The sequence below is a fragment of the Tripterygium wilfordii genome, chromosome 7, assembly GCF_013401445.1.
Source record: "Tripterygium wilfordii isolate XIE 37 chromosome 7, ASM1340144v1, whole genome shotgun sequence".
Taxonomy (NCBI): domain Eukaryota; kingdom Viridiplantae; phylum Streptophyta; class Magnoliopsida; order Celastrales; family Celastraceae; genus Tripterygium; species Tripterygium wilfordii.
Genome location: NC_052238.1, coordinates 4,694,010 through 4,721,440, shown reverse-complemented (window position 1 = coordinate 4,721,440; position 27,431 = coordinate 4,694,010). Strand labels below are relative to the sequence as shown.

Genomic DNA, 27,431 nt, shown 5'->3' with positions numbered 1-27,431 from the left:
TACCTTTACTTTATGAAGAAGTTAAAAACACTTTTATTGGATGCTCAACTGCCCACCATCCAGTCCATTCAATCAGTCATTTGTGGAATTAGATGAGAATTAAGTCAAATGGTGCATTTGCAGGTAGCACTGAAGCTTCGGTGCCTCACTTTAAAATTTTATATTTCATATCCGGCATACAATGATCTTGTGAAGCAACAGGGGAAAAAAAAAACAAATGAAAAAAGTGTAATCTAACAAATGATCAAATTAAGGTTCAATTCTTAAGTTAAAATAAATTACAAATTATCGTCATCATCAAAGGTTTTACCCGAAACCAACTACAAATTATCGCCATCATCGAAGGGCAAAGTTTTGCCCGGAACCAATTCCAAATTCCAAATAATAAGCTGAATTATTATTCTCTGTGCATCGCTTATAGCACGCAGTGTCATATAATTTCAATCTACACGACACACCTGGAACTGGAAGCACCAATGCTATCACTCCTCAGTAGGTTGCGACACTTGGGTTTGCTTGCGATGCTCTGCACAGCTACAGCATGTGCAGAAGGAGAAGGCAATTCCCGAGTCCCTTGGGACCTTGGAGGACTATGTATGCTTGCACAAGACACAAAACCTGCACTAAGCGTTCCGCAGTCATCAACTTCGTCTGCTGTACAGACTCGCTCTCTGTTAAAAATAAAAAAAGGCAAACCATCAAAGTTATGAAGACACCATACTTAAATCTCACTGAACTTTGTAGCCAAGTGAACATCGTTGAAAAGCTGTTCATAGAGCTATATCCACGAAAAAAGCTCTCCCCTGAAGAGCGGGTGTAGGTTTAACCCCGAGTACACTTGCATGAACTCAAGAAAAATATACAGAATAGATGGGATCAAAAAAACTGCACAGAAAAAACCCTTCCATTATCTTACCTGGGCAAGGAGGAGGCATGCTTCCTAAGGTGTGGAGGGCTGTTTTCACTTTGACTGTGTTCTTCAAGTTCTTCAAGAAGGGCAAACTGTTCTTTACATTGATCAACTCCACTGCATTAATATTGAGATCATATAGTTAACCACATGTGATGCTTCTTAAAATAAACAAAGCATAGGCAATTCAGCGGCAAAATTCTACATGACCAAAGTACAAGTATGTGAATAACGACTCCTATTTAATAAGTGGCAACTGAGCTGTCTCCTGAGCAAAACTAGCTGTGTCATTTGCAAGCCAGGTTTCTTTAGAAGCTCAGAGGTTACCATCCTATATCAACCTCTTCGGTGCTTCTCAGCATCGAATGACTCGCTAAGGGGTGAAAAACTATTCATTTTCCTCAAATAATATCAGCTCCAAATTTTCTTCAAAAGCAAAATATCGATTAGAAGAATCTCAAGGACACATTGTTCAGTCAATAGCTAACACTAAATAACCCATAAGTTCATGCACAAACTGCAAGAGCACATGCTAAAGGCAGCTGCTCTTTACAGGGCAGAAGGAGAAGAATGAAATAGCAACTAATCTGTGGTCATGATTGATAATGAAATAATGAGAGCAATAAAAAGACCTTATGCTTGAACAAAAGCTGATTTTTATAGCATAATTAGCCAACTAGGGGTGGTGTTTTGTGTGCGTGTGTTTGGGGGTTGGGTGGGTTGTGTTACTTCCTTGTAGCGAGTCACAACGACACGCCTCATAGATATCCACAAAATCACATTGCATTGACTTTTTCAACATGGGTAGAAGTTAGAACACATGAATGCCTCACCTAGGATACATGAAGCTAATCTGATGTGTGCCTTGGAGGTACTCCTGCAGCATTTGTGGATGATACTCCAAAATCTGTTTGCATTTAGAATAAAGATTTGTCAGAAATAAAAGAGTACGGAGAGGAGAAAAACACGAAAGCGAGTGGAAAATAACACCACTAAAGCAAGCATATTAGCATAAGGTAAACAACTCAAGCACCCAAGGCTCTAGTAGTCGACAGGGTCGGGGACAGGCAAAATGCACGCAGCCTTCACCCCGCATAATATGCGGAGAGGCTGTTTCCAGGGTTTGAACTTGTGACCTCTAAGTTGTACCATTGAAGCAAGCATGCCGATAAAATGGCCATACCTCTCTGTATATCAACTCTCTTACATCCTCTCTTGTTAGCATCGTCCTTTCAAAATCGAACTCAAGCTTCGAAAAGGGTTGTGTTGACGGTTCATTTTCCACATTTGCCAGACCATGAAAATAGGGATCAGCTAAAGCCTACATAGAGCACCATCATCCGTGAAATGCGGATAAACCATGTGAGTTATGGTAGCATATTCCAACCCAGTAGATACAAAGTGTATGTAATTAGAAGTTGTAAATGATTAACAGTTACTTCCACTAGGTCTTACCTCCTCAGCAGATGGACGAGCCCTTGGGTCAAATGCAAGCAGACGCTTCAGTAGACGCAGAGCCACTGGATCTGAATTAGGAAACACTTTAGAGAGAGGAATTGGAGACTTTTTCCTCATGCTATTCAAATAACTTCTAGCCTTCTCATTCCCAATCTGCAGGTATAAAGAAAGAATCAAAAATTTTGACAAAAAGGAGCATTCAGCAAAATTAGAATTAAATGTTAAGCTGGAATATAAAGAAAGAGAAAATTCAATATGTATCAGACTGCACAAGATAGAATCAGGTAACAAACCCGTGCAATGGATTCAGCAGGAGGAGTGCCAAGTAAGTCAGTTATGAGATCCAATTGATGCACCACATTTTTCCCGGGAAACAAGGGTTTTCCAGTCAGCAATTCCGCAAATATACAGCCAATGCTCCAGATATCAATGGCCGGGGTGTACTGCACCAAACAGTTTCAGAAAAATGCACCATCGCAAAGTCCAAAATAATTATGGTTTCTAGCCAACTCAATTCAAATTACAAAATGCAAGAGAATACAATTTAAACTCCTCAATTTTGCAAACAGATTATTTGAGCGCCACCTAATGCTGCCAACTAATTAATGAGGCAAGGAATATATCAGGAAATGGTTAAGCTGCCATGCCAAAACTATATGCTGGGTCATTGGACACAAACTGCAACACAATAAGAAGCTCAAATTATTTAGATACAACTATGCTTAAAAGAAAAAAAAAATCTGATTGCTGCCTTCTTTGGCATAGTAAAATATAAAAAAACAAAGCTGAACTTAACAATTGCTCAATATCATATTCAGTTGGAATAGAGTAAGTGTGATTGAAACCCTTTAAATCTAGTAACTGATTCATACTGCAATGGAGTAATACATTATCTCAGCAGTAAAAGGACCAAACAGCCACAACCTAGCAAGCCCACTGGCCAATCAACTGGAACAAAACATTATATTTGGATTGCAGGGGGCAAACGGGGTACTTTCCCTAGAGTTTGATAGTACATATATTGTAACCCTGTAAGGGAGTCTTGAAAGTATTTTGATAATAACGTAGCAGCTTTGCACCTGTAGACCAGGCAATTGCTGAATAACTTAAAATCTGTGTGTTTTTTGTGTGCGTCATTTGTTTCTGATTTAATATTTTCTAATGCCATTCTCAATAGTAATTAGTCTATTGTAGTTTGAAAAAAATGAAGGAATCAAGTTAGATGAAAGATAATTACAGCACACAGAACTGCAAAACAAGACATTCAATAATATATCCAAGATATACATGGGATACTAGTTTGTTAGAGCAAAGAACCTGTAAATTCATCCCTCAACAACGAAGTTAGAAATTTGCAAGTTTTCGTCATCATCAAAGCCGTGATACAAACAATGTGGGTTTGCAACACAAATCAAAAGAGAAATTGGTTGTAATCCACTAGGTGAATTCTCCAAAGCAATTAGTTCCAATCTAAAACTACACCATCCATTAACTCTATTGTCCATGCTTGTTCTTACCATGAGAAATTGGTTGTAATCCACTAGGTGGGTTCTCCTAAGCAATTAATTCTAATCTAAAATTACATCCTCCATTAACTCAATAGTCCATGCTTGTTCTTACCATTCCCATCCGTATCTTATTGACATCTCTCTTATTCTTTTTTTATATAGTCATTTGAAGTCTCTTCTATTTCTAATATCTGTCTACTTTGAATTTTCTCAAACTTTTTGCACCAATGCAACAATATCTCTACAATGATCATGGCTTCATGCAAAAACTGTCTTAAAAATTTGTAAGTATTATTAAGAAAAAATCTATTAGTGGTCAGACACTTTCTTGGAGTTAACTTTAGGTTAACAAGATATGTTTCTAACCTCCACCTCACTAGGTATCAGAAGCTCCAAATGTAATGGCCGGTAGTAAATTAAGAACAACCTTATAAGGAATAGCACAGTAAATCTTTTATGTTGCTTTGCACATCAGGGGTGCATGATATAACAAATATAAGTAGATGCGCAATTAAGACTGCAGAGCTTAAATAATAAACAGGCACGCATTGCAAGGCTAAGGCAAAATCAGGCTGTTCCTCAGAATGCCATAAATCAGACCTGATAATCAGTGAGACTTGCTTCTGATTGACGCAAGTACAGAAAATCAAACATGCAAGGGTGCACGTATGACAAATATAAGTGGATGAGTAATTAAGACTGCAGAGCTTGAAGAATGAACAGGCATGCAATGCAAGGCTAAGGCTAAATCAGGCTGCTTCTCGGAATGCCATAAATCAGACCTGACAATCAGTGAGACTTGCTTCTGATTGACGTAAGTACAGAAAATCAAACATCCAAATAATAAACTCATAGCATAAAAGAAGTAACAGATAAATCATAGTAACTACTAGACGAGTGTAACAACAACTAAATTGAGAGAAATTAGCATATCTAAAGAGACCCGTTTCAAAACAGTAAGCTTAAGAAGAAAAAAAACAACTGATTGACTGACATATTTTGTTCTTCTAACCTTCATGGCTTTTCAGGAGAGTTCAAGGCAACTGAGTGTCCATACATACAACTATCAGGTATGAGATTCTGAAATAATATTTTACTATACTAGTCTCGAACTTAAGTACACCAATATGAATTTAACTAAAGAAAGGAACTATTGTAAATGAGCCCCCGCACCCACCCCAAAAAAAAAGGGAAAAGTTGAATGCACAAAAAACAATAATCATAAATAATGTTTGTAAAGAAAATTCAAAATCAAACAAATATACCTGGAAAAAATATCACAAGAAACTAAGAAAGTCTTTGTAAAAATTGAGTTGAAAATCAGGAGTAGTAGCATGTTGATTCTTTTAAAAACAAAATTTTGGGACCAGTTGTGATGTGAAATAATTTACAACTTACCTCCGAAGAAAATGAACCACATAGTTCGGGAGCACGGTACCATCGAGTTGCCACATAATCCTTCGAGAAGAGATATCAGTAAATCCAATAACCATTAACCATACAAAATAAAATTTAAACAAAGCAGATATCCCTAAACGTATTAAAATCATTTCCTCTACCAAAAACGAAATTGAGAATAGCAACATAGTGCTGTGTGTGATAAATTCTACCAGATAAAGGAGAAACATACAGTCCAAAAAATTGCAGAAGCTGTATCAGTAAATGACACACGAGCAAGCCCGAAATCACAAATTTTTAGTTTGCAGTCCTCATTAGCAAGAATGTTTTTTGGCTTTATATCTCGATGAAAGACATGTGCTACAAGAATCAAGAAAAAACAATTAGCACCACCTCTAAGATGAAGTCCAACTACAATGCAGTGAAGAAGGGAACCAAACCAACCTGTATGCATATATTTTAGAGCTCGAAGTAGCTGGTACAAGAAAAATTGATGATGTGCAGGAGTGAGATCATCATTCATCTTTATCACCTGGTGAAGGTCTGACTCCATCAATTCAAAAACAACATAAATATCTTTGAATTCTCTTCTACAGGGAGGAAGCATTATATGCTTTATTTCCACAATCTCTGGGTGTCGTAGCAGCCGAAGAAGCTTGATCTCCCTGAGAATGCGCGTTGCATCAGAGACATGCTCAAAGATATTTGTCATTTTTTTAATAGCTACTTTCTCTCCAGTATGTGTATCTATTGCAGACACAACAACGCCATAGCTTCCCCTGCCAACAACTTCTAGGATTTTATATTGACTGGCCTCTCCATATTCCGTGAAGAACTCCTTTTCAAGCATGCTCTGAGTTAAATCAGCAATTGTTAGAAACACTCCAAAAGAAGCAAGTCAATAACAGAAAAAGGAGCAGGAGGGGGGGGGGGTATTTTTGGAAAGAAGAGAAAGGAAAGTGACAACAATGGAAGGAACTGATAGTTCCATTCACCAACAAAGCAAAATGTAGAATCTTAAACACAGTAATTGATTGAACGTGATTCATGGATCTCACACATTTTGTTTGATTTTTTGTTCCATTATCCGGCTTCAAGATATACAAAGTGACAGTTGAGATACAAAAGCCCTAAATTACGACAGAAGCCATTTTATTCTGGAAAAATTTTAGAAGTCATAGAAATCCAAATCAACAAGAATGAACCTTATGAAAATATATATTCAAACAATAGATATTGGCACCCTTGGTCAGACAAATATCAAATATCTTCACTTGATCACTAAATAATTTATTTGTTTCAAGGTATAGTTTTCTTCTCATGTAACAATTAAATTATTTACAAACTCCATCTGTATAACTTTGCTCCAGAGTCTAGCTCCCTCATGATGGATACTGAATTTTTAAAGAACTTCTTACGTGAGATATAATTACTTCTTGGCAAGAAGTTCTTGCAACTTCAGATAGATCATAGATCTAGGGGCATATGAATTTCTTAATGAACAATGGACATGGCATGGCTTGAAAATGAACCACTAAGACCATACTGGTTGACTAATCAAAGAATACAGTTCTATCAAATCCAAGCTCACAAATTAAAAAAAAAAAAAAAATAGGTCATTCGTCCAAGAAAATAGAAAGAACAAAAAAACAAAATTTCAGCTGGAGTAGGCTCATTCGGTCTGATCAATAAATAATCAGAGCAAAAAATATATACTTACTAAAATGGTCTTCATAAGTAAATAAAAAAGAGGGGAAAATCCAAGAATCTTCAATTCCCTTCGCAATTCAAGAAATTCACAGCAACTGAATTCCACAATCAAACCTAAAGAAAACAAACTACCAAAAAAAAAAGGAAAGAAGAAGAAGAAGACGACGACGAAGAAGAAGAAGAAGGAACTTACTGCTGCTGTGAAAACAAGCGAGACCAGAGGACGGGATTGGTAGATGCCCTCTGAGATCTCGACGAAACCGAGGACCAAGGATCGAATATGAATATATTTAACATATAATGTGTATTATGCGAGTATGGAACCATAAACAAACGGGCAAACACATATATATACACACAGAGAGATTGACTGCTTCAATTTACCGCTGACGGCTGGCTGTCAAGAACGGTCAAAATTTAGGGAAAGAGAAATCCAGTCAAAACCACGGTGGCTGTAATTTTCAAAGATGAGGTCAAATAAGGGGTAAAATCGGAAACGGAATCTAAAAAATACTATATATATACATTCATACGTATATAGATATTTTATACTATATGGTGTACAAGGACATTAATGGCCAATGGGGGATAAAGGAGACGCCGCACCATTAACGAATCTTTTTTCTTTTTTCAAACGCAAAGAAAGGAAAAGAAACAGTTCATTCATATCTTTGAAATGCGTGCCTGTGTCTTATCTTTTTTGTCCCCAATTTTCACGGATGAGGCGGCGTCATCTGGTGCCGTCGACTTCTTCTACTGGGACCAGATACATTACGCATACAGTCGCTGTCAATTTTCGATCTTTTGATTCTGTGGTTCTTGTTCTGATTCGGTGCTGGATTTGCTATTATTATATTATGCTCCACCCATTTATTATTGGGTAGTTCTGCTTACATATTATTGTATGGTATGGTATTGGCGTGGTGGGGTGGTTCTCTAATGAGTTTGCCGCTTACTTTGAACCAGATGTCAGTAGTAGGTCCTGCCACGACAGCATCTCGACCCCCTCCACGTGAAAGGCATGTACAACTGTATTGGCTTTTCATAATGAAGACGTTCATTGGTTGCAAATACTAAATTTGTCGGGTTATTGAGCAATCGAAAATGATAAACATCTGGTATTTATTTGGAATTCGAGTTATCCCAATTGCTCAGTTTGACGTATGGGATACAAGTGAATTTGTGAACTCGAGATGGTTTCACACGAGGCACATGAAATCCTAATCATATACGCATAACTCAGTAGTTGGGATAACTATGATATCAACTGTTGAGTTTGATGCATGGGATACAAATGAATTTGTGAACTCCACATGTTTCACATGATGCGCATGAAATCCTAATCCTATGCGCATAACTCAATAGTTAAGATAACTGAGATACCAACAATTGGGATCCCTATCATTATTGTTGAGCACTAGAGGCTTCAATTTTGTGTTACAATTCTCCCCAAAATTATGTTTAATAATGAATTAAAATGTATTTTTTTAATATTTTGGTTTTCGGTTGGAATATAACAAATTTTGAAAAAAAAAATCAAAATCCTAAATTCTAAAATATAAACTCTGAATTTTAAACCCTAAAAATTAAAATCTAAATCTAAAATCATAAACACTAATCCCTAATTCTTAAACTCTAAAGATAACTGTAATTACAACTATGGCAAAAAATTGGAACCCCTCCCAGATTAGTGGATAGTGACGATAAGATTATTAAGATAATTAATTATATTGTGAGAGAGGAATAGACTGATTGACAATCCCTTTGCTAGCATAAATTAAAAATATACTTTAGTAACTTATACTATAATTGATTCTGTAATGAACTATTATTTAATTATTTATATATTAGATTTTCTCATTGACACCACTGCCACTGGATTGCAATTTACAAGGAGAGATCTGTCGGCTGCCTAAAAGATTGCATTCCCATTCCATATTTAAAAAGGGAAGGCCCCAATTAATTAATTGCAGTAATAGAATTAGAACCTCATTGAGAGTCTGAAGCAGGGCCCATGTACGTGTAAGAGCATCTGCATCAGTTTCTCTTAACAGATTCTCTAAAATACAGACAAAATGTCACTTTCCCCTATTTTACAGATTCCCTATCCAATCAACACTGCATCAGATTACCTATCATATTCTCTATTGCATTAAAATAATATTTATTTCTCTTTCCTTTATTTATTCTATTCATATAAACTACTTCTATTTAAAATAATAAATTAATTACATTTAAAACAATATATTAATTAAAATAATAAATTAATGTTATTAAAAATTAGAAAAAAAAATTGAGGAGAGAGAAAGAAGAGAGAGAAAAAGTGAGGAGAGAAAGAGGAGAGAGAAAGAAAGGAGTGAGGAGAGAGAGAGGAGAGAGAAAGAAAGGAGTGAGGAGAGAGAGAGGAGAGAGTGAGGAGAGAGAAAGAAGAGAGAGAGAAAAAGTGAGGAGAGAGAAAGGAGTCAAAATGTGATGAGAGGAGAGAGAAAGAAGAGAGAGAAAGAAAGGAGTGAGGAGAGAGAGGAGGGAAAAAATGAGGAGAGAGGAGAGAGGAGAAAATAAAGTAGTAAAAAATATTATTTTATGTTTAGGGAAGTGAATAGTGGTTCTCTAGATGTAGGGAACTACTGTTCATATTCTGTAAAATAGGGAACCTCTAAGTAATCTGATGCAGAGCTCTATTTTGACAAAATCTCTAAATTTTACAGACAGACTCATGTTTAGGTAATCTGATGTGGATGCTCTAAGTCCCTCTCGGATCGGGTATGGTAAAGTTGGGCTTGGCCTATCTAGATGTTAATCTTGTGGGCCCAACCTTTGTTTCTTAGTTGTTTGTCGTTTGTGGGTTTTTTTTGGATCTAAGAGCATCTGCATCAGTTTCTCTTAACAGATTCCCTAAAATACAGACAAAATGTCACTTTCCCCTATTTTACAGATTCCCTATCCAATCAACACTGCATCAGATTACCTATCATATTCTCTATTGCATTAAAATAATATTTATTTCTCTTTCCTTTATTTATTCTATTCATATAAACTACTTCTATTTAAAATAATAAATTAATTACATTTAAAACAATATATTAATTAAAATAATAAATTAATGTTATTAAAAATTAGAAAAAAAAATTGAGGAGAGAGAAAGAAGAGAGAGAAAAAGTGAGGAGAGAAAGAAAGGAGTGAGGAGAGAGTGAGGAGAGAGAAAGAAGAGAGAGAGAAAAAGTGAGGAGAGAGAAAGGAGTCAAAATGTGAGGAGATGAGAGAGAAAGAAGAGAGAGAAAGAAAGGAGTGAGGAGAGAGAGGAGGGAAAAAATGAGGAGAGAGAAGAAAATAAAGTAGTAAAAAATATTATTTTATGTTTAGGGAAGTGAATAGTGGTTCTCTAGATGTAGGGAACTACTGTTCATATTCTGTAAAATAGGGAACCTCTAGGTAATCTGATGCAGAGCTCTATTTTGACAAAATCTCTAAATTTTACAGACAGACTCATGGTAATCTGATGTGGATGCTCTAAGGCATAGCTCCACATGCAAATTGGCAAACCATTAAAAAGGAAAAGAAAAAAGGAGACAAAGTGTGAGCATCTTGAAATTTCAAGAAATGCAAGGAAACAAAGCATTAATTATGCTTATGAATGCGTTACGAAGCTGCCAAATTCTCTACTTTCTTCCAAAGATAGCCAACATGTGCAACGCAACATGTAATTAATTTGGACAACTGAGTAAATGTAAGATTCCGATCGTAAGAATAATCCACACCACACTGAAGCCCATGCGGATAGAATCCCGAAAGTGAGACAACTCACAGAATCAGAATTCGACAAAGAAAAATCCCAACTAATTGATTTGAACTCCCAAGTCCAAAAAAGATAACTGCTAGGCTCTGATTATCTATGACAGATATTGCTCATACGACAAGCGGTATAAAAAAATGATCACAATCACAAACGGATCATGCCGAAGCTACCACATCAAACAAAAACGGATTCCACATTTATGGTTATTACAATTTTAGTTGCAAGACACTGAAAGTAACTGCACATGCTTCAACAAAAAATTAATAAAACAAACATCTAATTTGAAATTCTAGCTGCCATCAGCCATGTCCATTTACAGAGGAGAAAGTTTTATGGGGGCCAGAGGTCAAGGATAACACTAGAGGGAAGCAACTACAAGAACACACCAGTTCACCACTTTGATGATTTACATGATCTAGCAGCTTTTCCGTCTTCATTCAAATAAGGCCTGAAGGTTTTCATAACTTCTTCATACATAGGCCTCTTGTAATCCACTGCCTACAACAACATATTCCCAACTCTTGTTAAGCCCTCAAACATACGGAATTTATTAAAAAAATTTTACTTAGAATGAATCGTATGCAGCACACCTGCTCAATAACTTCACCAGGGCTTGCCCATTTCCACTCTGAAAACTCTGTGTCTGCTTCACCATTTGCTAAATTAATCTCACTATCATCATTGGTCAATCGCATAAGAAACCTATCAACCATTTATGTCAGGCGCTGTAAGTCCTCAAACAAATCATTATACAACAAAAGACCACCTATATCTAGACAACATATGTATGACCCTTAGAAAGCATGAAAAAAAAAGTACAACTAACGCGACGGTTGTGTTTCCAAACAATAGAAATTGCATTTTCAAATATGCCAAATGAAAAGAACGTGTTATGCTGAGACAGGAATGACCCAGACTAAATTAGTAGAAAGAAGATGACAATAAAAGCAGCGCTATAACTCAACAAAATGAACATTGCATTCGATTGCTACAGCTGAAACATAAGTATAATGTTGATCATATAATAAATGGAGCCACTCTAAGCGAACTTGGTTCACTATTATGATATATTAATGATGCGCATGCACATTTATGAAAAAACAGAAAGGAAATGAGATGCACCATTTTTGTGCCTGCCCATGCCATTCACCTCCCCAGAGACGATTCACTTTAGCCTTGATAGCAGGAGAAAAATCGTACGTCAACCATTTTGGAACCTGTTAATTTACAAACTCTGTTATGAGAACCCTTAAAGCATCTCCAGAATCCTAATTTACTGAAATTATAAAAATAATATGAAATTCAAAAATGATCTTAATACTCAAGGTAACAGGAAAGCTAGTGACAAAGACCAGCCATTACATATTTAGACGTCCACGTAGATTGGCACCAGTAACGAGGAAATACATGAACGGCGAACCAGAACGTAAGTGGAAAATCAGTTTTTTACAAACCTCAGCAACAATTTCAGCAGACACTATTCCAGTTTCCTCCCGCAATCCCCTGATGGCTGCAGATTTGGGCTCCTCTTCATCTTCAATTCCACCCTGAGAAAATGAAAATGGGGAATTACCATCAACTGAGTTGTAAAATACCTTGAGTTAAAAAAAATAATAGTCTTAACACCCAAGTAAATCCAAGAGACTGACAAGTGACAACTAATCACTTGTCCTGAGAATCTAGGCAACAGATTTCACCTAAGAGTGAGGGTAATGCATTTACAGGCAAATTTCTCAGAAGGAAACAAGTTATCATAAATAGAAAATGCCACAAAATTTTTTGTAAGATCGGTGAAAAAGTAAGGTGGAAATACTCTCTAGTTCTATGGCCAAGCAATTTCTAGGCATAACATTCACTGAAAGATCACCTATTGCATGCTATTGCACAAGCCTGCCAACTACAAAGGATCCTAATGTACAAGAGTATATGGTAGTAATAAAAATGACATTGGAGTCTTCTCATGGAAACGATTTGTTTTCAACAGAGCAAGTGTTTTCCCTGTCTTATCCCACCTGAGAAGCACAAAAATAAAAATTACATTAAAAGAAAGAATGCAGGCACAAATGGGGTACCACCTGAGGCATTTGCCATGCTCCTGGAACATTTAATCTTGAAGCCACAAAAATCTGCAAAGTAAACTACAGAGGATTACCAAACCCTCCTAGACTTGATGAAACACAAAAGAAAAAGATAAATGAATCTGAAAAAAATATAAAAACAAGATATATTAAATCCTGCAAACTATTTTTTCACTCACCAAGTCTTCCTACAACCTCAACAAACTCGTGAAAAGGAAATCAAACACTGATCTAAAAACACATACAATTATGCATATATTACATCAATGAGTTTGAAAAATTCAAAGAGTATAGTCTTCCCGGCAACGCAATAGCCAGTACATTTGCATGTAGTAGCCAATATTTTCTCAATTAACTCAGTACCGGAAACCTGTAAATGAACCTTGTGAACTACAGTGCCACAAAAGTTCCCCAGGTACTAGTTTACTTTCTTTAAATCCCTTATCATTTATATTTCTATTATTGAAATCACAAAACATATCTGCAAAAGTCCATCTGACAACCTCTTCCTAATGGATTTTTAAAAACAAATAAAAAAATTGTATAGCAACATTTGGCATATTTTCAAAGAGCACTTGAAATCGAACTAAAATGTTGAAATTCTAAGTTTCCAAATTTTTTTACATGGTATTCCTTTCTGACATAATAAAATCAGTAATCCCTTCAATTTTTTCCACAGAGACACACTTTCTAAGTTAAATCAGCTATATCTCTGCCTTGACCAGAACCTTGTTTCAATTTTTCGCCAAAATACGCAAATTAATTATATAAGTAAACCACGACATACACTGATAATAAACAACTACGCGGTTATCAATTCTCCAAATTCCTTAAATGCAAATTCACAGCTGATCTTTCCACACAAGGAACTTTAACCCAAAAAAAAACGTATGCATATGAACAAGTGTAAACAGAACCAAACAGATTCTCGAAGAAAGAAAGACAGATGGAGAATATAACATATAGAATACCTGACTATCAGAATTGATGAGACAGACGCCAATGTTTGGGCGATAACCAGAGGGGCAGCCCTCCATTCCTGCCTCGATTCCTCGTATACTAAATGCGATAAACTGATAAACAGAAGATATCAGAAAATTCAGATAAACTGATAATCAGAAAATTCAGAGAAAACTCAGAGAGAATCGATAGTTCAAAGCAAGAAGAACAGGTGGTGTTTACGGGAATGAGTGATGCTGAGCTGACTATTTTTACTCCAATTTAAAAAGCGAGTTTATGTGCACTTATGCCCTTCCACCAAAAGAGGGATGCTACGATGCGAGGTTCCTTCTGTTTATATTATGAGCTGCAAGCCTATCACCGTTCAATAAGGAGCTTAAGGTGACGTGGCTCGCGTTGATTCTTCATCGATGGAAGGGAAGGGAAGGTAAGGGAGGCGCACGATAGCGAGGGGTGATGTAGTACGCGCGGAGAGGAAATTTCTAGTGGGTGGGGGAGAAAAAGCACTAAAGGACAAAAAGGGAAACAAAAAGTAGTGGGGGAGAGAAAGCGTTGACTTTCAGTATTTTGAGTGGCAGCATCTACTTTTCCAGATCTTCATCATCGTGTAGGAGAAAACAAAACAAAATTAAATATTGGAAAATATGCCCCACTCGATACTTTTGAACGCGTGTTCGACACTCTTCAGCGGACCCTCCTTTGCTTTCTGTCGCAAGCCCAACAACACAATATGATATTGATGAGGTTTGACAGTGTGTTTGCAGTGCGTTTGATACACCTCACCTTACAGTATCATAATTTTTTGTGACAAGTCAAACACTAACAAACCCAGAAGAACACATTGTCCGCTCTGCTCTGAAATCTTCACGGAGTTGCTCCTCTAAGCCCAACATTCTCGTTTAAGCACAGAAAATCCGTTATACTACATTAAGTTGTGAGAACTCCTTAGATACTAACCACTCATCTCTTTCTTTATCTATGTGGGATCTCATCAATAGTTTTCTACACGCTCCTCCAGCTGCGATGGTTGACAGAAAGTCAGAATTCTGCCTCGTGAAAAAACATACGACCTTGGGGTCCAACTTCTAACTTGGGTCCAGGTCTAATTGGTTGTTATGACTTTGAAGCAAGCTAGTCCATTTCGGTAGGGTTGAGGACTTGGATTAATTTTGATTTTATTTGGGTATTGTCGTTTCTAGACTGTTCAAAATTTGACTTATAATATATGATATGAAAACTTAAAGACTACTTTAAATTCATGGTCCTCTATAAAAGTAGCACTATATTCAGCAGCGTCCTGTAAAATATGTGTCTATCACATGAAACTCTCACATCACATAGTAGGCGATGACAAGATACTATAACCACATCATAGATATTATATTCTCAAAAATTTGAAATCGACTGGATGAATATATGAGAACATCATCTGGACTTCACGACACGTATTTGTTTTTTCCATTCGGATGATACTATTTTATAATATTATATATATTGAAATCGTTGCATAAACGTTAATGTTATTATTGATTGATGAGCACTCATTTTTCTTCTGTTGCGATCCACTAACATTCATGCACTTGTGATTCTTGGATTAACCCACTATAACTTCTATGCACTTGCAATACGCCAATAGGCAAAAGCTAGCCGATTTAGTTCTATACAATTATTGAACCCAACACGGTGTCGTTTATTGTTCCATTGCACTCCAAGTCCAAGACGTAAGTGCTGTCATGTTTGTTTGTTTTTTTTTTTTTTATAAACTTATCATTATTCTTTAATATTTTTCCTCCCTCTTGTCTTTAATATTTTAAACTCATTGAGGTGATATCTAATAATAAGTATTTGACTATACAAAATTACAAATACAAGGCAGGCCGCAGGCCCACACCCCAAAGTCTAGATAAACTTCCCTTTGGGCTTTGGTCATGGGCAAACTATGCGTGGTCCAGCACTAAAGCATAAATACAATGATCTGCTAAATTAGACTAAATTAATGCATATATATATAAATATATATTATTATAATGTTCATATTCTTCACTTGTGAAATGATGAATTGAGTATGAAAAATGTTAATGTTACACATTGCTTGATGATTGTCCCTTCATTGTCAATGACAGTGAAGCTACAGCTTCTCCTACTGTCAAGTAAAGACTTTCAGGTCTCATGAAATCACGAATATCATTTGCTCTTTGTAGTTTCTCTATCACCTCAGCTAATGGATTCACCACCACAAGCTGTGCCACAAAATTAACAAAAAATAAATTTCTAACATCAAAGAAGTTCCAAGCAGCAGAGAGGAAAACAATGTCATTAGTGTATATATATATATATATGCTAACCTCAACACCTTTGTTTTCCAGTGTGTGCTTCAATTCCTTGAAGAATGCAACTCCACTTGTGTCTATGGAGCTTACAGCTGAAGACATTTACAAAAACAGTTTTCACGGTCAAGGCTAGGGGTGTCCAAAACCGATCCGCAACCGATAACCAATCCGTAACCGTGGTTATTTGGTTTTCGGATTCGGTTTTTGCAGTTACGGTTTTGGATATGGTTATGAGTTTTACAAATTTTCGGATAAATTTTCGGTTATGGTTATTTCGGTTACGGTTTCGGATATAACCGAAATAACCAAAGACTTAAGTTAGGCCCAAATACTTAGGTTTAGGCCCAACCCAACTCAAATAGTCCAAGTCTAATTCTCACAATGATGCATATCGATGCAGCAGCTCCTATTAATTAATTTGTGCCCACTACATGAATTGTTTAAGCGCTCGAGGAGGTCAAAAAGAAGCAGCGTCATGTGACATTATGCAAAGCACACATAAACATACACACATGTATACATATATTCATGAAAAAAAACAACAAAAGTGGAACTAACTACTAAGAGATGATATTGTAATAGGCAAATGGTCTAACTACTAGCATTTTGTATGGGAGATAAGAATTGTTCCCAATTATAAATTTATAATGTTATATTGCTCAAATTCGATTGTATTTTTAGACAAAACCGATAACCGATCCGAACCGATCCGAAAAATATGGTTATTTCGGTTATGGTTATCCGAACATAATGGTTCGGATATGGATACTAAAATATCATAACCGAATCACTTCGGACATTTCGGTTATGGTTAAAAACCGAACCGAAAACCGAATGGACACCCCTAGTCAAGGCATTGCTTGATTAACTGGGCTTTGATTTGTTTAACTAAACACAGAGGTTCTGGGTTCGAAACTCACCTGCCATGTCGAGTACCAGGAACTGAAGGCTCGATTGTTTCTTTCCGTCTTCCTCTGCTTCATTATCTTCTATCCATCTCAAAATCCTTCCACATATACAAATTCAGATTAAAGGACTGTAAAATGAATGTCAATTAACACCTCATGAACTCATATATATATATATATATATGTAGACCAACCTCTCATTGAGGTAAGTTGTGTTGGCAAAGTTGATTGGAGATTCAACACTCAAAATGAGGAAACCTGGAACCCTCACAGCTTCCTTATAATGATGCAAATTCCGATATATATTCGTCCCCGGAATATTTCCTAACACCACTGTCTTTGGCCTTGTAATTTGCAGGAGAAGCTTGAAAATAGATATTCCCACAGCGATGGCGAGGCCGTCTTGGACAGAAATGAAAATGACACCCAAGAATGCACATAACAGAACAAAGAAGTCGAATTTGTCAATCTTCCAAATTTGATAAGATGCAGGGATGTCTATAAGACCAACTACTGCTGTGACTATTATGGCACCCAATACAACATTTGGTGTATATTGGAAGAGAGGCATCAAGAAGAGGAGTGTCAGCATCACTGTCACCGACATTATTACATTCGACACTGCTGTTTTCGCTCCAGCGTTGTGATTCACCGCTGACCGAGAAAACGCACCTGAAATTGACACACTCCACATCTCTCAAAACATTAATCTTGAATACCAAATCTTCTAATCATAAAGGATATTAGGATATTAGGAGGATGGGAGAAGGTTCAATAACCTGTTGTGACATAGCAGGATGTGGAGGAGCCAACCATGTTCATGAGCCCAATTGCCATCATTTCCTTGTTACCATCAACTCTGTAGTTCCTTAAGGCAGCGAAAGTCCTTCCTACTGCAATCCCTTCCTGTTAATATTTGTTGTTAACATTACAAATAAACGACACTACACCATTCTCATATATGGAAGAAAAAGAGAATAAATTTGACTTACAGTGAGGGAAATAATGCCAGTGACAAGTCCAGTCTTAAATACAAGTCCTAAGTGGGTTCCATGGAGGCGCAACATGTTCCATGAAGGAGGGTTTAGGCCTTCAGGTAATTTTCCAATCTAGTTGTAACAATTAGCACTAATTAGCAACAAAGAACGTTGAGTCAGGTTGTAGTAGAAGGAGTTACAGTTGACCATAAAATTTGTGGACCCAGAAACTTACTACACCGATTCCATGATTTTGAGCCTTCAATGCAAAAACCAAGAGAGTGGACAGAATCACAGAGACAAGAGGGGCTCCAGCTGAGACCCAGAACAACTTTGGCCTTTTACTGCTCTGCATATACATGGCACACATAACCATATATATATATATATATATATATATATATATATATATATATATATATATATATATAGTTATTTAATGAGATCAATATACTAATATAAACATAAAACAGTCATAAATAGGGACATTATACACAAAATGCTAGAACACAAATCTATTCAGGGAGAGAGATATTATGTACAATGTGTCTTGATAGCAGAAGGAACGCAAGAAGGCAGAAGCCCATGAGTATCGTTTGCCATGACCACTGCGAGTCCAGAAAACACGTTGAAAGTGTTAGAAAAAATTGTAAGAAAGAAGCAAACAATTTTATAAATGTTCTGTTTGGAAACTTGAATAATTTTGGCTGCTTGTGCAACAGCTTTGACCAAATACTTTTATGATCAATTATGATATTTTTAGTAACAAAACTGTTGATTAAGTGTTTAAATTATTCATAATTGGACTTTCCCTTGTCCCTGTTTAGGAGAGTGGAGTTACCTCATTAGTGTGATGGAAAACAGAGCTCAAAACAGGAACCAAACCCATTTGCTTGGTGAAGTGAGTGATTCCAAGTAAGGCCTTAAGCTGCTGTAGTGAGACTATAATGGCTGCTCCAGCCATGAATCCAATCAGTATTGCCTTTGAAAGAAAATCAATAACAAATCCAAGCCTGCACAAATCTTACACCCATCAGTGCCCTGTTTTCATTTCTGATCAGTAACAGTAATTAGAAATTAAATAAGGATCATGACCTTAACAACCCCAGAGAAGCTTGAAACAGACCAGCAAAGAAAGTTGAAGAAAAAGCCAGTTGAAGAAACAAAACAGAGTCTTTGGTTGGAGATACTTCTTGCCTAAGCATTGATCCCATTATTAGAGAAGCAATTGAAACAGGACCTACTGCAAGGTCCCTGGAACTCCCAAGAACTGCATACACAAGAGGAGGTACAAAGCTGGAGTCTGTACACGTACATACACACATGTTTTATTATATGTATATATGTCATAGATACTGATAGTTTCTGAACAAAAGAACGAAAAAAAAATAAAAATACATGTGTACTTACAGAGACCAACTATGGGAGGCAAATTAGCAAGCTTGGCATAGCTGATGCCCTGAAAATTAAGACATAAAAAGGTCAAATGCATGTACAGGGATAGATAGACATGTTGAATTGTGAATTAATACATAGAAATGGACAGTGACCTGGGGAATGGCTAAGCTAGCAATTGTGAGGCCAGCAACAACATCAGATTTCAAGAGTTTAAGGTTGTAGTTAGGACCCCATTGAAGGATTGGGAATATGTACTGAGCTCCAAGTACCCACTTCTTCTTCAGAGATTGCCCTCTGAATTGGCGCAGAGGGTCATCGGGGAAGAAGGTCTCTTTGAGCCTGGTCTTGAGTTTCTTTAAGGTGCTTGTAGGTGGTGGTGGCACAACCTTGTGAAACTCCATAGTTATTTCTAGGCAGCTGTGACTGTGAGATTCCTGCATGTTATTGTTGCTTGCATTTGCCTCCATTGGGTAACGTCTGGTCTCTGTTTTGGTTTGTGTGCAATTATCTATTCTATGCTAGTGACCATTATATACATGGCAGTCCTTTCAAAGTTGGGGATGGTGCACTTCCCTAAGCTGGTTATGAATTTTAGGAAAATGGTTAAAGAATATTAATGCTGTTCAGAGACGGAGACAATCAGTAGAGCTGGCCAGGTTTGCAAATCAGTTGGCTAATGTTCATCCAAAGTTGAAAATTAGTCTAATGTATACATGGGCATATTTCTCTCACTCTTGGACAGATTCTTAATTTTTTATATCACATCGACAATTTGATTGTCTATGTAAAAGTTCCACATGGTTTAAAGATGTGGTGATTATGTCTTTTATAAGGGCTAAGCCCACCTCTTACCACCAACAAGACATTTTCCTAGGCTTTAGTGGGTTGGGTCTAACCCACTTGTTTGGGTCTAAGGAGAAACAAAGCCGTGTAGACCCGATGTATTCACGGGAACTGGATAACCCAAAGTGGACAATATTGTTGGTGTGAATTTACAACAGTCTGAATAGTCGAAAATCTGTCCGAGTCCATATTGGGACAGTTTTCAATTTTGAGTTATCAAGTTAGAATGTTTGAACATTTGATGGCCGAGTTGGACATGCTCAACTCTTTTGGTGACCAAAAAGTTGGTTATCCCCTACAACGAGATTGCCCTTCTCTTAAGTCTCAGGTGTGATTTTCTCTATTAATTTACATGTAAGGCACTATTATTTGCTCATCAATTTTATGGCTACATCCTATTGAATTTACACAAACATATCTAAACATATAGCATCTATGATCCAGATTAGCTTTTTGAAGAAATTATGGTGAGAATGACATACACTTTTTTGTTAAAAAAATCGACGTGTCTACGTGTCTTGAGGACCTAAAATATGTTTATTATATGAAAAGTGAAAATAATTGAATCTAAGCTCTGTAACTCAAACGCTTTTTGGTAGAAAGATTGGAGATTTTATCCACAAAATTATTGATACACAGGGAATCCGAGAAGAGATTGGAAGAAGGGAACAAAAGCAATGATTTGTTATGGAAAAAACGTCAATATAAAGACATAAAGCCAAAGCAAAAGAAACATGAACAAATGATGAAGCTTGAGATTCTTATCTTGATCAATTTCTACAGAATATTCAATCCGCTGATTAGGCTTTTTCTTGTTGGGTCACTGATGATGACCGAGCCTGATGTAGCAACCGCAGAAATTGGTGGTGCACTTCATGATTGTGGCTAAGCTCCTGATTAGGTGTTTGGTCCATAACAATGGCATTATAGCCTTAATTTTTTTTTTGCAAAATGTGAGGTGCGTAAGATACAAATGTTAAATTGGTAGTCAATTCAAAGCTAGTGGTTAGAATTTCAAGTTAACTTACAAAAATATTAGGTGCGTTTCGCAGTGTGTTTGTACCTATCAAATGTACCGTTTTAGGCTTGAACATATCACGTTCGGACAAAAAGGTGTTTGACCGAATAATGCATTTAAAGCTGAAACTGCATGGAGTTTTTGCCCTCACATTAAGAAACTAGTTTTAACTTTTCCATTGAGGTCATCCTATAGTCAACAGAAGGCTATGTTCTAACTCCTAAGAAGGCAAACGGTGAATAACCATATATAGTAAAAAGAACACAGATTACATATAAGATTGCATATGTAATAATAACATGGAAGAAGAAGAAGAAGAAGAAGAAGAAATTGAGAGAAAACATATATAGCATTGAATATTCATGAAGGATGGTGAAATGGACGCCTATTAAAAAGGTTCGCCATCAGTACTGGATCAACATTATCGTCTTGGGGTTTGGAACTCGAGACATGAAAGAAAGACATGTTTCTTCTCCACCTTTTACTATTTGTTAAAACAAAAAAAGAAAAAAAAGAATGTAGGCAGAACCAGAGAGGATAATAGACAACATGACACGACATTCTCAGAACCACATTTTATTGTCAGTTCCATCACCACTTTGCTGTCCAAAGAGGATATACATGGCCTCTGTTAAAAGGGTTTTCTGATCTAAACATGCCTCATGCCTGTGTTTTTTGCTAGTGGATCATCACTATTTTCCTTTTTTCAAAAGATTTGTGGCTCCTACCCCCCACTACTAACTTTCATCCATGGATTCTTGTTCATGTACTATCAATCCTTCTAAAAGTTTCATCCCCACAACCCAACTTTGGTTCATGTCTTGTTTTCTTTTTGAATCTTTTTGTTTGTCAATACTATTACAGGAAATTAGAATCTGGGAATAGAGGGGGGTTTTGAACTTGGACCAAGCCAGAGGGAGTCAAGCCACAGAGGGGGTTCTTCTTCTAAATCCTCTATTTTGTTTCCTAATAATATTTTAACGAAGAACAAAGAGATGTGGTGTGTCTTTAAATTTCAAGCCTCTTCGCGACAAAACTTGAGAAGACGTGTCTGCAAAAGCAATGATCTATCATTTAATTTACCTTTAATATAACAAATTTATTGTGGCCCAGTTATCAAAGTGGGCGTGCCGGAGTGGTTATCGGGCATGACTAGAAATCATGTGGGCTTCGCCCGCGCAGGTTCGAATCCTGCCGCTCACGACCTCTTCTGGAGTTTTTTTTGGGGCCCTCGTTTTGCCAGTCCCAAAGCCCACTCTCCCTTAATGGGACTGCTGGCCTTTTTTGCTTTCTAAATTGGGCCAAACTCTAGTCCACAAGGCCCACATCTCTCTAAAACGGTAAAACCGTAAAACCCTAGAGTCTAGACTCTAGACGGAACTCAGTAGTCAGTAGACACTCTCCGCTAAAACCTTACGGCCTGATGACCGACACTAAAGTGTGTGTCTGTACTTACCCCAAGTGTAGGGTATCGTCAAGTAATAAACCGGTAAGTCCGGTATCGAACCGGTAAGTCCGGTATCGATCCACGAGAAAACAATGCAAATTTGAAGTGAATGATATGCAATTAACTAGCTAACACTAATAAACACAATGAATATCAAATAAAAGCAAGTAAATGAAATGGGCCGAATGACTCGGTAGCATGAGCGATTTTGTAATCAAAGTAAGCACGAAATGGATTTAAAACAATTAGTTAAAAACCTAGTCTCTAATCCGTCCCGGTGGCTACTCGGTTCTCATACTCAAGGTATCATTGCAAACACACACAACCATACACAATGCATTGTGTGATACTATCAATCATGCATATGTAAAGCGAATTAGGATATAAGACTTCAATTCATACACGTAGGCCATCGGGTCTCTTAATCTACGATGAACGCAAAGGGATAAGCACCTAATATTATGGATTAATGTTCCCCCTTGGGGCTCGGCTTGGCTAACGCCCGAGTTTCACACTCAAAGATCAATTAACCATAACTCTCCCATGCACATTCCTAAATTAACCCAAAACCCCATCATCAATACACATAATTAATAGCTATGCAATGAAAAACTCAATTAATTAAGGAAATCATGCAATGGATTTAACAATTCTCAATCAAACACATTAGATGCAATCCCTAGACTAGACAATCCAATAATACAATCAAATATGTCATTCTCATATATCCACTCACACAACTATCATGAAATTAAAAGAGAAGAATCGAAGCTACGATTCTTTGAACATACCTTGAGTAATCGAAACCTTGCACCCACCGTTCGGGACTAGAAACTAGAAAGGGAACTTAGCCACTCATTATAATGAGAATAAACATCAATTTTATAGATGAAAACCAATGTTTACAATCAAGATCACAAGAACTAAGTAAAACCCTAGAGAGAGAAAGAGAGAGAAAAACTATGGAGGCTAGATGTTGTGTAATCAATGAATGAGAAAGAAACCCCAATCTTAGGGTTTTCCCCTCTTTTTACAATAGAAAATACCTAATTACTCTTATAAAATCGTTCCCCATTGGTTACATACATGATTTACCCCAAATGCCCTTGAAATTTTGGTGCAGAAAATTGCAGATTCGCGTTAGGTGTCCGGACGGCTTCGGAAGGTGTCCGGACACCTGGGCTTCATCAAGTCTTCGTTATAGGCTCTGTCTCATTTTTCAAAGGAAGTGTCCGGACACCTTGAGAGGTGTCTCGACACCTCACAACAAAAAGTGCCCAAAAAGTGCTCCAACTTGCCCGAACAAGGTCCGATTCCTACAAAATCAAGGGGAAACATTTGTAAGTGTAAAACTAAACTAAAATGCAATCAAATACATTAGCTAAGTGCTAGAACATCCTAATTAAAAGACATTGGAACCTCAAAATAGAGGTCCAATCACGGCCTGGGCCGTCATTTTGCCAGTCCCAAAGCCCACTCTCCCTCTTCTTACCAGTCTGGCATTTTTTGAGTTCTAAATGGGCCCAAATCTCTCCTCAACAAGGCCCACATCTCTCTAAATCCCTAGACACTCTCTGCTAAAACCCTACGGCCGGGAAACTTCTATCCCAATCGAGAGCAAGGTCTCCGTCTCCATCCCCGAGTTCTAAAGAGAGATCAAAGTGCTTGCTCAACACAAGCACTAACGAGATCTTAGCAATGGCGAAGCGCCTTCTCCCAACCCTCAACCGTGTCCTGATCGAGAAGATCGTCCCTCCCACCAAAACCAACGCGGGCATCCTCCTCCCTGAGAAGTCCTCCAAGGTAAGTATTATCCTTTTCTTGCTCCATACGAATCTTTATAGTTGCTTGTATTTGTAGATGTGCATGATGGATCGGACGGTTCTGATTGAATTGGTGTGGATGCAGCTGAACTCGGGGAAAGTGGTGGCTGTGGGTCCCGGAGGAAGGGACAGAGAAGGGAAAGTTATTCCTGTTTCTGTTAAGGAAGGCGACACTGTGCTTTTGCCCGACTATGGTGGCACTGAAGTAAAGCTTGGTGAAAAAGAGTATGTGTTTTTTGATGCCCTTCATTCTTCGTGATTTATTTTTATTTCAGTGTTATTTCAATTTGTATCACTATATGCATATAATTACTATTTTGTGTATGTGGACTGCTGGGTTTTCTTTTACAGGTACTTTTTGTTTATGGACGATGACATATTGGGCACTCTGCATGATTAAAATATTGGATAAGCCATTTATTGGTATTGTTCTGGGGTTTGTTTTGGAGGTTATGGATGGGGGTGTTAGGTTGGACTCAATGTAATAGATTAATGATAATGGTACTCACAATTATTTAATGTTTCTCTGGAGTTAGATGATTATGGCTTATTTTCCCCCTAACCTTTGCATGTTCTGTTTTCATTGTTTGCTTATATTGTGGGTATGGAATTAGAGAAAATGTTGTCTTGTTTATTTTTTTATGTACTGTGCAATCATAGGTTGGTGGAAAGAGTTGCAATCATAGGAGGGTTACAGTTGTTCATGAATAGGTTGGAGGGAAGAGTAGCAATCTTGTAAAAGAAGATAGAAGATATCTTGATGTTTAACTCTTTGATTGTCTCTGGTTTTTTCTTTGTGCTTATGTAGGCAATGCTACTTTCAAATGACATCAATCCTTTGATGGAAACTGGTAATCACTTGCCGTTTTTGATTTATGTTTTGGAGTGTTTCTTTATCTTAGTTCGGTTCTCTGTGCAGATGGGTAGTTTTGTGGATTACTTATGTACTTCTGTAGTTATGGTTTAAAAAAACGGGTCATAAAGAAGTAGAATGGTAGATGTAGGCAAAGGTTACACATGTCATGTCAAATGTAACTGATTGGAGGACCAGATGAAAGGCACTATGATTCACTGGCCAAGAGCCATTGATTTATGGCTCTAAATGGGAATTTGTGTTTTCAGAAGTAGTAGTTTGAACTTGCTATTTAAGATTGTTTTACTTTGATCGACTATTATCATATTATGGTATTCTGCTGATTAATGTTTGGAATTATGTCTATAACTGATGATAATCAATGATTGAAGTTGATACGAGGCAATAATTGTTTTTCTTCAAGTATGAGTGGAAAATAATTGCGTTAGAAACTTAGATGTTTGGTGAAGAAGAATATTGCCTTTTAATTCGAAAAGAAGAAAATGGATTCTACTCATAACCAGATGCAAGTTCATTGTATTGGATCTTCACTTTTATGATTCTTGGATGAATTATCTGTCTTCATTGTATAAAGTGTAGTTGCTTTGAGCCTCTGTACTAGTTTTTGACTTTAGTATGCTACTAAGTCATGTTATTGAATGACCAGACTGTAGCATCTGTGATATCCATCTAATATAACCTAACCCCGTCCAACCCTTTTCTTGTGAGATTTTCTTTCTTAGAAGACATGCTTGCTTAAGGTATAGGTATTGAATGACCATCCCTGTAGCACCTGTGATATCCATCTTATATAACCTAAGCCCTCCAACACTTTTCTTGTGGGATTTGCTCTCTTAGAAGACATGCTTGCTTTAAGGTATAGATATTGTCATTTGGTTTGCGTGGGATACCATAATTACGCTTAATTTTAGTATGATTGATTTTGATTCACGTTCTGCAAATCCAATGAGAAGAGAAGGTTATTGTTGATATGCACCAATCGAATGTGTGTGCAATTTGTTTGATTATGCAGCAAGGCAACTACAGGATGAGAGAATGACAAAAAGTATGTACATGTTCTAATTGAATAAAAAATCTTCCTCACATGGTTAGCACAGTTAAAGGTGAACAAACCCATCTTCATCTGGTTGTCTCTAAGATCGTGCTCCAAGTCCAAACTACTCACTCTGTTCCATGCTAGTAGTCCACTACATTGGTGGAAATTACTGTGTGTATATATATGTATATATTGAAATGGGGAGGGGGATTCGAACCTGATCACTAGGGTGATAACACGTGGCTCGGTATCTATCACATATATTTTTAGTTACTCTGTATGGCATTTTAAAATTTTTAAATACTGGTTTAAGATTGTGTTTCATTTTAAAAAAAGGGAGAAGTAACGATTTGGCCCCTGTACTTTTGAAAATGGATCAACTAAGCCCTTGTACTTATTTTCGTGTCAAAGAAGCCCTCCTACTTTGGACAGTGGACCACGTTAGCCCTTCTGTCCCATTTTCCGTTAAAACGTGCTGACATGTCAGTTAGTCAATGACATGTCATTTTTTTTAATTTTTTGATATTCCACGTGTATTTCCAACTTGTCATTGACCAATTAATCGATGACACGTGGCATTAAATTTTTTACAAGTTTAATTTTGTAACTTTGTGAAATCGATATATTGATACCCTTATACTTTCACAAATGGGTCAAATAAGCCCTTATAGTTGTAAAAAATGGGTCAATTCAACCCTTTGTTTCTGTCAGTTCCAAAATGCCCTGTAATCCAGATCAAAAAAAGTAAACCTATCAAATAACACATAACACACAAAGTCCTTCAATTATAATTCAACATAACATGAAACAACACACATAGAATAGCCTGATACCCATAAGTCTCAATACAAGTTTAACATAACACATCTTAAAAGTTTAAACATGAAATGCATAGTCAAAATATTCAGTCCTCATCTAAGAGTCACCACCAATATCCAGTTCAGCATCGACAGCATCCA

General features: G+C 36.9%; 4 protein-coding genes and 1 non-coding gene across 5 annotated transcripts; 2 read left to right on the top strand and 3 right to left on the bottom strand.

Moving 5' to 3' along the window:
* Positions 1-124: 124 nt before the first annotated feature.
* Positions 125-7,334, bottom strand: LOC120003008 (mitogen-activated protein kinase 17-like). The gene is made up of 10 exons (XM_038851893.1): positions 7,178-7,334; positions 5,719-6,127; positions 5,507-5,634; positions 5,275-5,334; positions 2,662-2,811; positions 2,366-2,521; positions 2,094-2,231; positions 1,744-1,817; positions 917-1,027; positions 125-671 (listed from the first exon to the last, which is right to left on the bottom strand). The coding sequence occupies exons 2-10, from the start codon at positions 6,122-6,124 to the stop codon at positions 446-448; spliced, it is 1,449 nt and encodes a 482-aa protein (XP_038707821.1). The 5' UTR covers positions 6,125-6,127; positions 7,178-7,334; the 3' UTR covers positions 125-445.
* A 3,575-nt stretch (positions 7,335-10,909) lies between these two features.
* Positions 10,910-14,074, bottom strand: LOC120001617 (nudix hydrolase 25-like). Its single transcript, XM_038850008.1, has 6 exons — positions 13,830-14,074; positions 12,856-12,906; positions 12,235-12,327; positions 11,903-11,997; positions 11,371-11,482; positions 10,910-11,278 (listed from the first exon to the last, which is right to left on the bottom strand). Exons 1-6 carry the CDS (start codon positions 13,893-13,895, stop codon positions 11,171-11,173), a joined length of 525 nt encoding a protein of 174 aa, XP_038705936.1. The 5' UTR covers positions 13,896-14,074; the 3' UTR covers positions 10,910-11,170.
* A 1,778-nt stretch (positions 14,075-15,852) lies between these two features.
* LOC120001835 (probable sulfate transporter 3.3) lies at positions 15,853-20,098 on the bottom strand. Its single transcript, XM_038850320.1, has 12 exons — positions 19,584-20,098; positions 19,444-19,492; positions 19,129-19,336; positions 18,875-19,046; positions 18,576-18,641; positions 18,269-18,382; positions 18,049-18,165; positions 17,836-17,962; positions 17,251-17,728; positions 17,069-17,154; positions 16,164-16,240; positions 15,853-16,058 (listed from the first exon to the last, which is right to left on the bottom strand). The coding sequence occupies exons 1-12, from the start codon at positions 19,896-19,898 to the stop codon at positions 15,900-15,902; spliced, it is 1,968 nt and encodes a 655-aa protein (XP_038706248.1). The 5' UTR covers positions 19,899-20,098; the 3' UTR covers positions 15,853-15,899.
* Positions 20,099-22,413: 2,315 nt separating this feature from the next.
* TRNAS-AGA lies at positions 22,414-22,495 on the top strand. The gene has a single exon. It is a non-coding gene; the product is annotated as a tRNA-Ser (tRNA).
* Positions 22,496-24,292: 1,797 nt separating this feature from the next.
* Positions 24,293-25,194, top strand: LOC120001420 (10 kDa chaperonin, mitochondrial-like). The gene is made up of 3 exons (XM_038849742.1): positions 24,293-24,542; positions 24,648-24,787; positions 24,914-25,194. Exons 1-3 carry the CDS (start codon positions 24,438-24,440, stop codon positions 24,960-24,962), a joined length of 294 nt encoding a protein of 97 aa, XP_038705670.1. The 5' UTR covers positions 24,293-24,437; the 3' UTR covers positions 24,963-25,194.
* Positions 25,195-27,431: the final 2,237 nt, after the last annotated feature.